Below are 15,113 nucleotides of genomic sequence, written 5' to 3' on the forward strand. Positions count from 1 at the left end.
CATAAGAACAATGTTAATATTCTATTACTTTTACTCCCTCCCCTTTTTTAATTGAAGAATGATAGGAGGTATCTCATTTTAAAGTTAGGATTAATACGCATGCATATGCTTACTAGTTTTTCTTGTAAACATTATACATATTGGTATTAAAACTATTAAGTACATAAAAGTTTGAGATTTTTAAATTCTGAATAACCAATAAAAATATCCAAAGTGAAAGTGTGTGAATGTGTAGAAAGTATTTGGATGCATAACCATATATTTGAAATAAGTAATTTTCTATAATTATGGGAGTTATAGGACATAAGGATGTAAAAATGTTTGAAGTTAAATATTGTTCTTATGGGGCTAAAATCAAAATGGCCATCAGTACAGCCAGCTCTTTACTCGTAAATGCAGTGTGTTCTTTTAGTGGGTTTAGACTAGGACTTGCTTTAACAGAATGAGTATTGTTATTGTTTGTAATGACAATAGTTTATTAATTCAAGGAGGTTTGCAATGGTCATTACTTTGCAGATAACACTATTTGCTAATGTATACTCTTTTTAGTAGTTCTTATTTTGCCTTTTCTTTAAATCCTTGACACCTCCTTGAATCTTCTTTAATGTAATTGGGTACTATATTACTAGTGTCAAAACATCTGCTTATTAATTGCAAATTGCTGTCATTATATAAGGTTTTGTTTTGTTTGGAGCTGTTATGAATAAAACAATAAAATCATAAAAGTAAGAAAATATTCCATAGAACAAAAAATGTAGAAATATATTAAATATTTTGAATAGAACATTTTTAGATACTTGTATAACTATTTAGTATCATTATGAATAAATACCAAAAGTTAATTCTCTTTTATGACTTTCAGTTGATAAATTCCATTTTGTTTCTCCAGGTTCACGAATCACAACGTTTTTCAACTTCGGTTACGTGGCTCTGACCATCAAGTACGTGACTATCCACGACGTGGGCATTTACACTTGTAGAGCATACAATACTTTGGGCCAGGCTGAGACCACTGCCCAGATGACTGTCATCACAAAGCAAGACATCATATTTGACAGTCAGCATCCCAGTGGGTTGCAGAAAATTCAGCACTTGGAAGACAGCAGGTTTGTCACTTACAGGTTGCTTAGCAGGGTCATAAATTTTTAGGTTCTTGTTTGAAAACCAACAACATTTTGTCAATTTGTTTGAAAACAATAGCAACAAATTCTGCATGGTTTTTTTTAAACAAAACTGCTGTATTTTTATAAGAAAATTTACATACGAAAAGCTGTTTGTTATTTTATGAAATTTTAGTATAAAAATTAACAATACAGCTAATATTTTTGAAATACACCCTATAATATATGTAGATTAGTTTAGTGTAACTTACTTTTTTACAGCCATGAAGTATAAAGTTGCAGTGAATTACGACACTTGTTTTAGCGAATGTTGTCAGTTTCAATGAAGTGTGTTACGGTGGATAGCATAATAGTTATCTGTACACAACTGTTAAGTTAGATTGATGATTTAATATTTTATGAAAGATATGTCATCCAATGCTCAAGTCTTTTGCTGCTCGCTGAAAGTTCTGGATGTGCATTATCTATTGATAGGCAACAAAAGCAGTAATTATAAACACCATGACACAACAGGAATGGAATTTTAATTTTTTTCAAATTTTGAAAATCATATAAAAGAATATTATATTAAAATCAGTCATAAAACTTAGGACATATTATGCTTGGAAATTCAGAAAGGATTTACAACTTCAAGCAAAAAAACAATTAACATTGTAGTTAGTGATATATATGCTTTGCAGCATTAAGTCTTATTGTACCGCATTTTTATTGCAAATAATCAGATGGGTGCAAGTTCTAGTATTTTACTGTCAAAGGTTTCACTTAATACAGATTAAGCACAAAGCCATCACAAAACGTCTTACATAAATGATTTAAAAAAATAACTTGGATGATAAAAATTCAACAAAATTTCTGTGTGTCATAATTTCTAAAATTTTTTAAATATAAATTACAGTTTAATCAAGTTGTCAGTTCGTCACTAATCGTCACTAATCAAAATTCCCAAATACTTGAAAAGACAGAAATCAAAGTGTTCAAAGGTATGCTTTAAAAAGGATAATTTACTACACATTTACATCAATAGTGAATCAATATGGTTACTATTCCATCTAGAGAAATACCTCACCACGAACTTACTGGCATGTGTGTAGAATATCACATCTTTTTACTTAACGATTTGTACTCCAAGCGCCAATGATATTTGTTCTTAAAATGACAACAAGACTCTTTCAACTTTTCCTGTTCCTCAAAGTATACAAGGATATTGATGTATGAATTCAATTGAAACATTTTAATAATTTGCCGTACATTATTAGTAACTTTATGCTCTGAAAACTTAATGTGCAGATCAAATTTCAGCAAACATACGAAATTTTGGTAAATTGGAAAATGGAAAATATGTGAAATAAAAGATCAATTTTATGTACTAAAACTACTTTTATGAATATTCTTGGGGATATTTAACACCACTGAAATTTTCTTGGTCTTTTCTTTTCTCACCTAGATCAAATAAGTTTGGATACAAAATCAGGATACCTATACTCCTGATCAAATCTCTCGTTTGATGGTGAAAAATGTGGTGATGTCATGGGTTTTGTTTATGTGAACTGTTAAATCTCTGATTACAATGTTGTCTTCACCAACTCCACAGAAGAAGAAGAAACAAAAATATGTTCACATAAGAAACGGAACACTTCATTTAGTTGGAATTAAATATAGGAGCATTACATTACATCCTTCCTGAGTATAAAGAAACAAGAATTCTTATAGAGTGAATTTTGAGGAAGGGATTTACAATGTAATTTCTTCACAGGTCTGACTAAAGTGACTAATTTTTCCCCATCTTTGAACATGCATCTTATGACTGTCTTAACCACTGTTTATCCTGCAGCCGCTATGCCAGAACCACTCAGGAAGAAGTACAGGTGACTCAGAAGCCAAGATTCCTGGGGCCACTTAAGGGCACCAACAAGATCGTGGAAGGCCAGAGGGCTCACTTTGAAGCACGGGTCGAACCTCAGAGTGACATCACCATGAAGGTAAATTTATGTGCAATCAAAATAAAGAGTCAAAGTTCGTCTTGAATAAATCAAATTTCGTACTGTTTTAACCGTGCACATAAAAAAGTGATTTCTTTACCTTGATACCTACTTACGAAATATTATTGACACAAATATTTTAGATATTAATACTATTTTAAATATTTCAGTTTATTATTCTTGGCTTATGGTATAAATTAAGTGGTGTTTGAGGTCTCTTCATTACATTTAAATTTATCATAGTATATCTTTAATCAAAGAAAAGATTTTTGTGTATACACAAGTTTCATCATAATTAAAATTTACATGAATTGTTTTTAATAATTAATGAATACTTGGCTTAAAAGAATTTCCATGTTGTTTTCAGATCGAGTGGTATTTTAACGGCAAGGTGATCATGACAGCAAATCGTATCCAGACTTACCATGACTTCGGCTACGTGGCTCTGGATATCCTTAGTGTAAGAGCAGAAGATGCTGGAACCTACACCGTTGTCGCCAGGAATGCTTTGGGCGAGGCCCAACTCTCCGCCTCCATGGTGGTTGAAAGTGAGTCCAAACACTAATTTTAAAACAATCAAGAAGCAAATGTTACTTAATTTTAAACATTAAAATTGATAAAAAAAGAGAAATACTAATATTGGATTCAGTTGCAACTGTAGGACACTCTTGTACACTTTGTAGACCATTCCTGACGGGTTTTCCTGTGATCTTGGAAAGGTATGTAACTTAATAGATGGTTCAATCACATGTAAGTAGTTTATTTGCCTCTCCTGGCTTGTTACATCAGCCCACTTCTTCAGCCGTTGCCTTTGTTGAAATATATAACTTCATGCCTGGTGTGATGTCATGCTATACATAAATGCCTTTAATCAGTTTATAAAAATGTATTTAGTGATAAAAAATTATCTTATAAATTTAATGATAGGAAATCTGTTATAAAAATTCATTGAATCCACTGCGGACTAATACATATTCTTCGAGGCCTTTGAAATAGTCACTTCTATATTATTAACCAAGCAAAACGTAATTTGAAATCAGTTAATGAAGAAATATTACTCTTTCATGAAAAAGTTCAATAGGGATTACACTGCCATAAAGTCAAAGTGTAAAGTTCTAGAAAATAATTATAATCATATTGTCTACTCCATTACTCAAGAGACATGTTGGTCTTGAAAGTAAAGGTGGATGCACTGTTGTAGCTCGTGCGAGCATTGACACAAGCTCCATGCACCATGGCAGCTATGAGAAGACCCAACGACTGGAGACTGGCAAGTTTGTGGAGCCCCATTATGACATTGAGGAGATCTCCAAATCAAAGCCAATCTTTGTGACACCACTCAGCGACCCCAAGCCTGTGAGTGAAGGCAAGAATATCCATCTAGAATGCCGGCTGGAGCCCATGGGAGACCCCACTATGCGAGTAGAGTGGTTCCACAATGGCCGCTCAGTCACTGTAGGTGAGTGTGACAAGCATGCATTCTTCTTCCAGGGCCATTACATATTTTTCTACCAAATTTCTCACTTAGTTGGTTGGCCTATCATTATCCATGTAGCATTTATTATTTTTATTAATATAATAAATGCTAATGGTTAATGGTTGTTTGTTCCATTGTTATATACATACCAGAATTGAAGAAAAATGTGTTGGAATTCAATTATATCTGTTTATAGATTAAATAGATTGCTGGTAGTAGATTTTTTCAACGTCTAGGCATGGAAACATTGTGTGAATAGTTTTGTGGATTCAAACTTGATTGAAGTTGAACTCTGATTATGATATTGTTTGTTCTCCAAAAAATTTAAAATGTACAGCTATTTTAATTTATTATAATTTATCTTTTATATCTATCGTAGAAAAAATCTAAAATAATACTCTTTTTTAAAATGTTTTGTAACCAAAAGCTGTTTACTTTCAGGTTCCCGATTCCGGACATACTATGACTTTGGATTTGTGGCTTTGGACATTATCCATGCCACATCACTGGACACTGGAGAGTACACAGTGAGGGCCACCAACCATCTAGGCACTGCTCACACCTCCGCTCAAGTTAGGGTGAGTTGTCTGTTTTTCTCTGGTAGTGCTGTTAAGAAAGACGACCTTTTTCATTGTTTGTAATGGTAGGGTGGTTTAGTTTGAACATCTTGCATACCTGATCTGAAGTTGTTCTATTACCGTTTATGATTTGTCTAAGAATTAAAATTTCACCAACAATAAAGGTTACTTGCATGAATCGCACTTATTTTGGAAGTTATTGCGTCATATTTTTCTATACTGCTATTATCTAAATTTAGTGCAATAATACATACTCACATTTTTAATTATTGACTATTCTAAACCTAAATTAACCAAAATTTGTTTGGGTTAAATGTTTACTTATTTCAAGTTTATTATAATGTATTTGAACACAACAATAACATTATTTGCAGGTTTTAAAATGTCTTTGTTATTTAACTGCACATCTGCAACATATGGAAAACGTTTTCTTATGTATACGGAAATTATTAGAAATTTTGACAAACAATGCTTTAACAAGGGCAGCTCACGTTGAAGTTATTCCAAGTTGTCTTAGACTATGCATGGCAAGTGTGCCTGCCCATCCAAGCACAAAGGGTAAATGTTCTTACAATTTGACAGAATCAAATGCTAAAGTCCACTGCCTCACTCTCTGCCCAATCTTCTTATAATTCTTTGACCATGTACATTTCCAATCTGTTGCTCAAGTAATTCATGGTGAATTGAAATTAATGTAGTACCAGTGTTGTTCCACAGGTGATCAGCCACTCTGACATTCTAACAGAGACACAGAATGAGGCTGCCCTGGAGCAAATTCAGTTCCTGGAGGATGCTTCAAGACATCGACGAGTGGTCGGAGAGGATGAGGTGGTCATGACAGCCCCACAATTCACTCGACCTCTGCACAATATTGAGACCATTGAGGGCACCAACATCCACCTGGAGTGTCGTCTGCAGCCAGTCGGAGACTCAAGTATGAGAGTGGACTGGTTCGTCAACGGCCGCCCTGTCAAGACTGGTCAGTATTTTTTTGACTATAAACAGAATATTGTAATTTTTATTCAGTTTCTTTAATACCATTGCAGACTTGTTCTGTTGTAAAATACTCTGTTAGAATTCTTTGCCACCATTTATTTAGTTTAATTTCTGTGTATTGTTTTTACACATGTAAAATTGTGGGTTGTATTTTTAATTTGGCATTACACAGCCTGGAAGATATCAAATTTATTATCTATATTAAAATGTGATTTTTCTTTATGTTTCTCTGATACACTAACATTGTCCATTAAAAACTCGATTCACAATAAAATCAATAAGTACAGTAACAGGAGGATTTAGTGTTCATATTGATTTTGTACGATCAGTTAATTTTTATTTTCATGAAATAATGACTAGCATGCAGACTGAGCTAAAACAATTTCCTCTTCCTCTCCTCTGAATTCTGAACACCTCTGAATTAATAGTATGAATTAATTGTGTTCCATAGTGTAGTTATTTGTGAATCACTAATGGTTCACATTGTAAACTCTTGAAAATTATAAATCCTCATGATAAATCTAATTAGTTAGAGTAATGTGCCATTTCACATTGAGGTGTTTGCAACATAATTTTACCAACACTAAAAAATCCTGAGCTTTGTACTATGGCATGCCTCCTATAATTACATTTTAAAAGTTATTTTAAATTTGCATCACTCATGTTTTGTAAAATTAATATTGAATTAACAATAAATTACGATATATCATAATTACTCATCATCTTGAGAATGATACTTAAATTTTACTATTTTAAGCCTGAATCTGAATATATTTTCAGGCCATCGGTTCCGTCCTGCGTATGACTTCGACTATGTGGCTCTGGACCTTCTCAGTGTCTACCCAGAGGACTCCGGAGTCTACACTTGTCAGGCTCGCAATGCTCTGGGCGAAGCTGTTACCTCCTGCTCAGTCAAGATACATGGTAGGTCTTCCATCACTATAGCCATCCTGCCCTACAACTAGATCTGCTGCTGTTACTGTGTTTACAGTGCAGTTTTACAGGGGTATCTGATGGTCACATTGAACACCTTCCAACTAAACAATTTTATGCACAATTTGTGATTTCTTTTAGCTTTGGATTTTAACAAAATGATATTATCCGACTCAAGTGTATTGTCAGTCATCTTAGACATTTTTCTTTTTTTCTATTTCATACGGAAATGTACGTAAAAGTTAATATTCCGGCAAAATATTTTAAAACTAAGTTAGCTGCATCTATACAATATCTCAAAACTCTCATTGAATTAATATTAGTTCAATTTGCACTATTATGTAAGATATTTTTACAGTAAAAAGTGTAGGAATGGTGTTAAATGAAGGAAGATAATCTAATATTTACTCTGTGTTGAATAAAAGCTATTATTTTCGCTAAATTGCATTGAAGTTAGTTAAATATAATGTAGTTTATTAGAGTGTAAATCAGATCTGACTTTAACAGTTTTTCTTCATTAAGTTATTTTATCCTCTATTAGGCAATAGATGAATAAACCCCATCAACTAACCACTCTTTTGTTGTCCGGTCTTTTGTTTTACATCGTTTCCCGGTATGATTTGTTTTATTAAAGTGTTCTAATACTATAAGGAAGAGGTAATAACTTGCAGCCTCTTACTGGACTGCTTTTCACTAACCGCTACATATCATATACCTAATATCACATACCTACTATCCTTTTATTTATGAGTATGCTTGAAATAGTACTTATAATGTTAAACTTATCACACACATAAATATGTATTAGAAACATGTGTCCAGTGACCATCACGAACATGTACAATCAGGAACTGTGCTGTTTAGTCTTAGAACTGCTTTTGGTCATGTAGCTCATGTTTTGTCAAGTAAATGTTTGTCTCACAAACAAACATGTATTTATTGTTGTTAAAACCTTACTACTTTTGGGATCTTTAAAGCTTAAGTTATAGCTATTTTTAATAAAGCATTATAGAGTAATAAACGTGGAATACTAGTCAATTTGCTTGAATTTTTAGTGAATGCAATTGGATTTTGTTATTTGAATTGTACTAGAAAATCCACTAAAAATAAAGACTTTTGAAATTCAAGCCCTGTTAAAAGGTTGATTGTTTGTAATTCTAAATTAAGATAAAGTGCAACAATCTGATTTTGATTTTGTATATTTCAACTTAAGATAACATACATAACTTTACCTAGAATTTATAAATATCAAATTTAAAAACAACTCGGAATTTAAAAAATATGGAAACCATAAAATTTATTAAAACATTAACAACTTATTGAAAGAAGACTTTCTAAGTAAGTAGTAAAGATGAAACTGCAATGATCCATATGGTTGATTAGTCATAATTATCTATGGATATCCATTTAGTTAGATAGTGTTTGCTCAAAATGTCTTTATTTTGTTTTTTGATACTAAAATATATGGGTTCTTAATGTACCCTAGTTTTAATTAATGCTCACATAACTAGCTCAAAAGCAGTTGCATGTATTTAAGTCAAATTGAAAGGAAATGTTTGTATTATAGTATGTTCAGCTAAGAACTATATTTCAAATTTAGTAACGTTGGGCAAATTACCCACTTTGTATTAACAAAATTTGTTGTATTAATAAATACAGAAAAACTTGTTATCTCATAAAAAATGCAATTTATTGTTTTGTTGAGATCTCATAGGTTCAAACTTCACAGCCTTTAATGACCGGAATATTCAGGTTTTCAACATATACCTTTGCTTAAGGATGCTTCAGTTCAAAATATGTACTTTGTTTCTTAATAATATGGCTAGTTTAACTATGAGACAAATTTTTGAGGTGAAAATATTAATTTTAATTATTCAACAATATACCTCTTAACTTGTGAGCATTTCCTGAATATTTTTCACTTGTATAATTGAAACCATCTATTGAGCTGGCTTACGTAAAAGTATATACAAAGTTGTTATTTTAAAGTTTAAAACCCGCCAAACTTTTTGTGTATTTTGAATATGACAGGACAAAATGCAAATTTAAACAAAAATTTAAAATCTATTTAAAAGATAGCTTACTGATGTAAAAGAACATGTTTTTAATAAGATCTAGGTCGATTTGAACCACATACTGAAATGAAATAATTATTATACAAAGACTGGACTTTAATTCCACAAAGACTAAATAAACAGATTTCTATAGCTTTATTATATATAATTTATGATCTTTAACTGTAAATATATAGTTCAATTAATGTCACTTCAAATATCTTTACTCATTTAGTTGAGTAGTGTCATACTAAATATAGTTTACATCTATTCAATATAAACCTTTGTGTCAGTGTACTTATATTGAAATAATTACTTCGAATAAATAATTACTGTAATATTTACAACTGGTTCAATGGTTCAATGCCGGCTTAGTAGACTGTATTAATTATTAAGATAATTAAAAAATATTCAGACCTTTCTTCAAAGCTTTTAGAGAAATTACCAATAGTATTATAGTGACATATACAATAACAGTGGGACCATAAATTAGAATATGTTTAAAAACGATGCACACAGGGAATTAAAGTGTTAAAGTGTATTTTATTTGTAAATTTTCATTTTGACCAAATTTGAGTTAATGGGAAAAAATATATTTTTGTGTTTACAAAAAAAATATAAAACAAGGAGTAATTCCAGTGGGTGACCGATGAAACAGTACAAGATTTTATTACTTTTGGTGATGAAAACAGATCAGAATATGGTATAACTGAATTGCGTTTTAGCAAACCTAATACCACTACAATCAGGATATGTGACAATCTTTGATTTGTTGGACCACGAATAGCAATCATAAAACAGAGACCTATTTTATATTTCATTATCAACTGTTCATTGTTTTGCCTTCTGTGGTTTAGCTTAATGGTTTACAGAGTTCTTGTTCCTTCATTTCAACTGTGAACTCAAAAAGTGCTGCTCATTTATTTATTTATCAATAATAATAATAATAATGTTCCTTTTTGATCTCTCAAAGTACTAAATAACTCTAGTTTTATACCAAACACCATAATGGTATTATACATAACCTACTGAGGAAAGAATTAATGTAACAGATCTGTGGTACTGTTATGAAATAATATTTGTATTTATATTTCTTATCAGAATTATTGTTTGATCAATAGTTCTCTTGTAATGGATAAGGTATAATTTTGTTATCAACAATTATGTGCTGCAAATCCTCTTTGAAATGTTGTATGTTAGAAAAATTGGCGTATAAAAAAACACTGTTCAATTGATATTAGGTACATAAAAAAACCTAAGACATCAAGAAAATCAATACAAATAAATAGAAAGTAGAAATTGAAAAGAAATTTTCTTGGACCATAAGTTTAAGTTTAATAAAATTTCACAGGACTAAATAATTAAACTTAAAAACATTGTTTTAGTTCAAAAAATTATAGATTAAAACATGTTATGATAGTTAAAAAATACTAGCTAGTTTAGCAGAAAGAACTATTAATGTTGTGCGGTTCAGTAATAACAAAGATGTTAAAGATAAATAAAGTAAACAAACAACAGATGCATTATTATACAGAAAGTTCAAAAATAATTTTGAGGGCTAGAGCCACTTTTTTAAAGCAATACTTCCAAACAAGTTAAAGTTAACTCACTGTATTTCCGGAGGAGCTTCCATCAGAAGCACACAAATAACACTAATTAGCTGTATCCCCCCCATCAATACAGATTTGGACAGCTCTGAGCCAGGAACTTGGCACACAGAGCAGATAGTAATGCCAGAAATAATATATTGTTGTTGTGAGCTGGTATTTTTACTAATAACTATTGGAAATATTTCTCCCTGACTTCTTGAATCGAATTATCACCCAACACTTTAATTTATATATTGAAGTATTTATATTTAATCCTTAATTTATCCCCAACATAATAACTCATAGATTTTACTTCTTAATCTCCAGTATGAGTTAAATCAATATTGGTTGTGAAATTAATTGTATAACTAGAGTAGATCATCATGCATTTTAAAGTTATTTAATGTCCATTGATAATTTGTTGCTCTAATTGCTTGATTTTAAAGGACCATTATTGTTAATGGATATATTACAGATATCCATAATGCAACCACAAAGGCGGTGCTTCATTCTTTGTGGTTTAAGTAATACTTTAATAACTTATGTTTCTAGATATGAAAATTGCGATGTTCTAGTTACTGGGAAATATTTTTATTGTTTTGGGTATTGCTGTTTTCTTACAAACAGTGATGTATTCACTGGTAGAGTTAGAGTTGCCAAAGTCTCCCTAAGCCATACGGGAAATATTATAATACCTTCTGACAAGGATATGCTAGTAGTATCTAATTTAATTAGTTATTACACTACACATATTTACGGTTTTAAAATGAAAATAAAAACAAATATGCTGATTTAGAGATGATAGATATACATTGCTCTCTTCTATCTAACCCTTAGACTAGGACAAAGACTTCCAAATTTTGATCGGTTCAGCAATGGGTGTGACAGGGAGTCTGTGGGGTAAATAAATACTCTTTCAACACTTAGCAGCATCAGAACATAGAAAACCTTAATAAATATGTTTTTCCTACAATATTTTTATGTAGATAAAGAATGTATTATGATGTTCCTGGTTATTTCTCTAAACATTATACGTAGTGTGGAGGCACCATTTGGTATTTTTATTGAACATTCAATTTTTTCAGTTATGTTTTCAGTTAGCTTTAAATCTTACACCAATATTTGTGTGGTTCAAACTCCATGTAGCTAAAATGTTATCGCTTCAGTGTTAATTTGCCTATTAATTTATTATGTATACCAGTATTTTAGATCATCTGTAGAGTGGATATTGTATCTTATTCCTTATGGACTATAATATTTGTTCTTTCATGCATCCAAATGCATATCTCTGCATTAGCAATCTCTTATGGAATACATTTCATTATAGTTTACATATTGAAATCAAATGGTTTTATTGATCTGTTGTTACAGCCAAGAAAGACCTGATACTGGACACACAACACCCTGGAGGGTTGGAGAAGATCCAGTACCTGGAGGATGCGAGCCGCTACCGGCGCACGGAGCAGGTGGATGAAATGGTCACAGTGCGCCCTCGCTTTGTCACTAAGCCCAAGAGTCTGGGCAATATGAGGGAAGGGCAGCACGCTCACTTTGAGTGCAAACTGGAACCAGTCACTGACTCTAACTTAAAGGTTGAGTGGTACAAGAATGGCCGCCCCATCACTGTCGGTTAGTTTCAACTTAAGTGTTCAGAAAACTTAGTAGAGAAGGTTTTGAACTTTGACAACAGTGTGATGCCTGTGGGGTGTTTTTGCAGTAGTATTCTTGTCTAGCACCCATAAGTTAATTAATAATTGTTTTTTCATTTTACTATCCAATTAGTTAAGCATTAATCAGTTATGTAAAATTTTTAGAATTTCAGTAAACAATAACTGTAAAATTCATGTATAAAATTAAAATAAAAAAATATTGGAATCTTTGTCATTATATGAATAATGATCTTGTTGGAGTATTTTATTGAATTAAATAACTGTTAAATGATAAATTAGATCTTGTGTATAGCCAAAGCATATTTCACATAATAATCTATTGAAATGTGTGATCTAGTAAGTTACAATAAAAATATATTTAACTTTAGGCCACAGATTCCGGCCAATCCACGACTTTGGCTATGTAGCCCTCGACATTGTAGACGTTATAGCTGAGGACTCTGGCACCTACACTTGCCGAGCCGTCAACCTTGTGGGCTCCGATGAAACCATGTGCTCCCTGGAGTGCAGGAGTAAGTATCACGCTTGATTAATTTTTTATTTTTTCAGAGATATATCTTATAATTTGACATTACATTCGTATTTTACAATAAATGTTGGAATGCAATATCCACTCACAATACTTTAAAATATTGGAATTCATTAAACTAATGACATGTTTGGGTGTTTGTGAAAGGAATTTAATTAAGGATGAAGTAGTTCTTACTAATAACGCCAGTAAATACCTAGATGATCTTCAGTAGCCAAAGAGATAGTCATATTTTATTTTCGCTAAACTTAATGAAGACACTAGAAATTCTGTTCTAGACTAAAAATATGAAAATTTTCATTCAAAGCAAGAAAAACGTTTTGGAATTATTTTATCTGTTTAAATTATAATTTTTATATTGTGCTAGTTCAGTGGAACTTGCATAATTTGAAGCTCAATAAAATAAGTACCCAAGACTTCAAATTATGCAATCTTTATTACATGTTGGGATGTTATCCCACACAGACAAACACACACACATATTCATTGAGCCAATATACTTTAATACTTTATTTCAAAACATGGAATCAGTGGACATTACATTGTCCACAAATACGTTAAGCGAGTAATTCGGTGGACAGTAACGTGTCCACCCATACACTTCAACATAATTTTTGGCGGACAGTATATTGTCCACCTGGGATAAAAGGGTTGAGCAGAAATTTTTCAGATATACTAACTTTTAAATTGTAAAGCCACCTCTATTCTATCCTTTAGAGACTTTGCTATTAATGTCTTTAGAAATATATAGTCTGAAAAAAGAAAATGAAAGTTATAAAATCAAATGTAATAAATATTTTGAGACTTAGGTAGCCCTTTAAACAATCAAGGGGTCAAAGGAAAGTAGAATACAAAGATGGGCTTACTATGTTATAAACAAGTTAAATTTGGACAAAATCTTAAAATATAACAACCCAATAATGTCCAGGAACTCTATTTAATGGTATAATAAAGTGTCCTTGAACATTTGAAGAATTAGTGTTGGCCAAACTAACAATTAAGACTGACAAACATATAGACAATTGGTTGAAAGGCAAATTAACTAGGAATCCATTGCAATAGATTATGTATTAAGTAAATCTTTTTCTCCAGGCTCATCCCAAATTCTTACGGCAACACAGAATGAGACAGGGCTGGAGCAGATCCAGTATCTGGAGGACAGATCACGCTACCAGCGCTCGGAGATCGTTGAGGAGACTACCACTCAGGCCCCCACGTTCACCACCTCACTCAAACAAGTCAATATCAAGGAGGGCCAGAGGGCACACTTTGAGTGTCGCCTCATCCCTGTCAGTGACGCTACCATGAAAGTGGAGTGGTTCCACAACAACGTCCCGCTCAAATCTGGTACGTTCCACTTCCCTGGAAAAATGTTGTATCCGTTAAGTCTTAGTGAGGACCCAAAAACTGTGTCTTAAAATAAACATGTAGGCTTAGATGGGCAAAAAAAACCCCATCTCAGATACAAAAATAAAATTTTTATTCAGTGTAGAAGGTTAAAAGTTGTTAATGGGTGTTTGTCTTGTATCTTTAGAACTTAATTTACAATACTAAGCACCAATCACTAATAGTTAACTACTTTAATTATTGACGTAAAATATCCAAAAAACAATAAAAGTCAAAAATATCTTTTTGCCAGAATTTTTTAGTTTCTTTTTATTCTGATATAAGACAATTATTATTTTGAATGTTCCCCTTTTAAAAAGCACCCTATATAACTTTTTGAGAATGCTTTATAATGTTTCCTAACATTTTCATAAATTTTCTTAACTCTAATTATTCAAAAATTACCAGTAGTTTTTTCTATAATAATTTTAGCTATTGTTAGTTACTGCCTGTGGTAAAAGGGTTATGAAATATTTAGAAGTAAAAAGTACTTTACCATAGTTCTAAAAATTGTTTTTTTTATTGGTGGATATAAACAAAAATCTAACTAAAATCATTAACTTCGGTTTTATAACTTCGCCAGGATCCCGCTTCACGGAAACTAACAACTTTGGATTTGTTGCGTTGGACATCCTCCACTGCTTGCCGGAGGATTCTGGCACCTACACTTGCCGTGCAAGGAACATTATTGGAGAGGCAGTCACTTCTGCCAACCTTACCGTACAATGTAAGTGTGTTAGAACTAATTGTGTTATACACTACAACATAAGCACAGGTGCGCAGAACCATGAAATCTTTAAT

The 15,113-nt window shown here is 31.9% G+C and overlaps 1 protein-coding gene across 1 annotated transcript in view; it reads left to right on the forward strand.

Annotated features, from left to right (window-relative positions):
* Positions 1 to 15,113, forward strand: part of LOC124365929 (titin-like) — a 256,928-nt gene that overhangs the window by 42,266 nt on the left and 199,549 nt on the right. The window contains 11 exon segments of the mRNA XM_046822067.1: positions 890 to 1,106; positions 2,953 to 3,100; positions 3,468 to 3,648; positions 4,302 to 4,559; positions 5,019 to 5,155; positions 5,873 to 6,134; positions 6,932 to 7,075; positions 12,099 to 12,356; positions 12,766 to 12,909; positions 14,019 to 14,273; positions 14,896 to 15,039. Of these exon segments, the coding sequence (XP_046678023.1) occupies positions 890 to 1,106; positions 2,953 to 3,100; positions 3,468 to 3,648; positions 4,302 to 4,559; positions 5,019 to 5,155; positions 5,873 to 6,134; positions 6,932 to 7,075; positions 12,099 to 12,356; positions 12,766 to 12,909; positions 14,019 to 14,273; positions 14,896 to 15,039 (2,148 nt within the window).

This window comes from Homalodisca vitripennis, chromosome 1, assembly GCF_021130785.1.
Source record: "Homalodisca vitripennis isolate AUS2020 chromosome 1, UT_GWSS_2.1, whole genome shotgun sequence".
Taxonomy (NCBI): Eukaryota; Metazoa; Arthropoda; class Insecta; order Hemiptera; family Cicadellidae; genus Homalodisca; species Homalodisca vitripennis.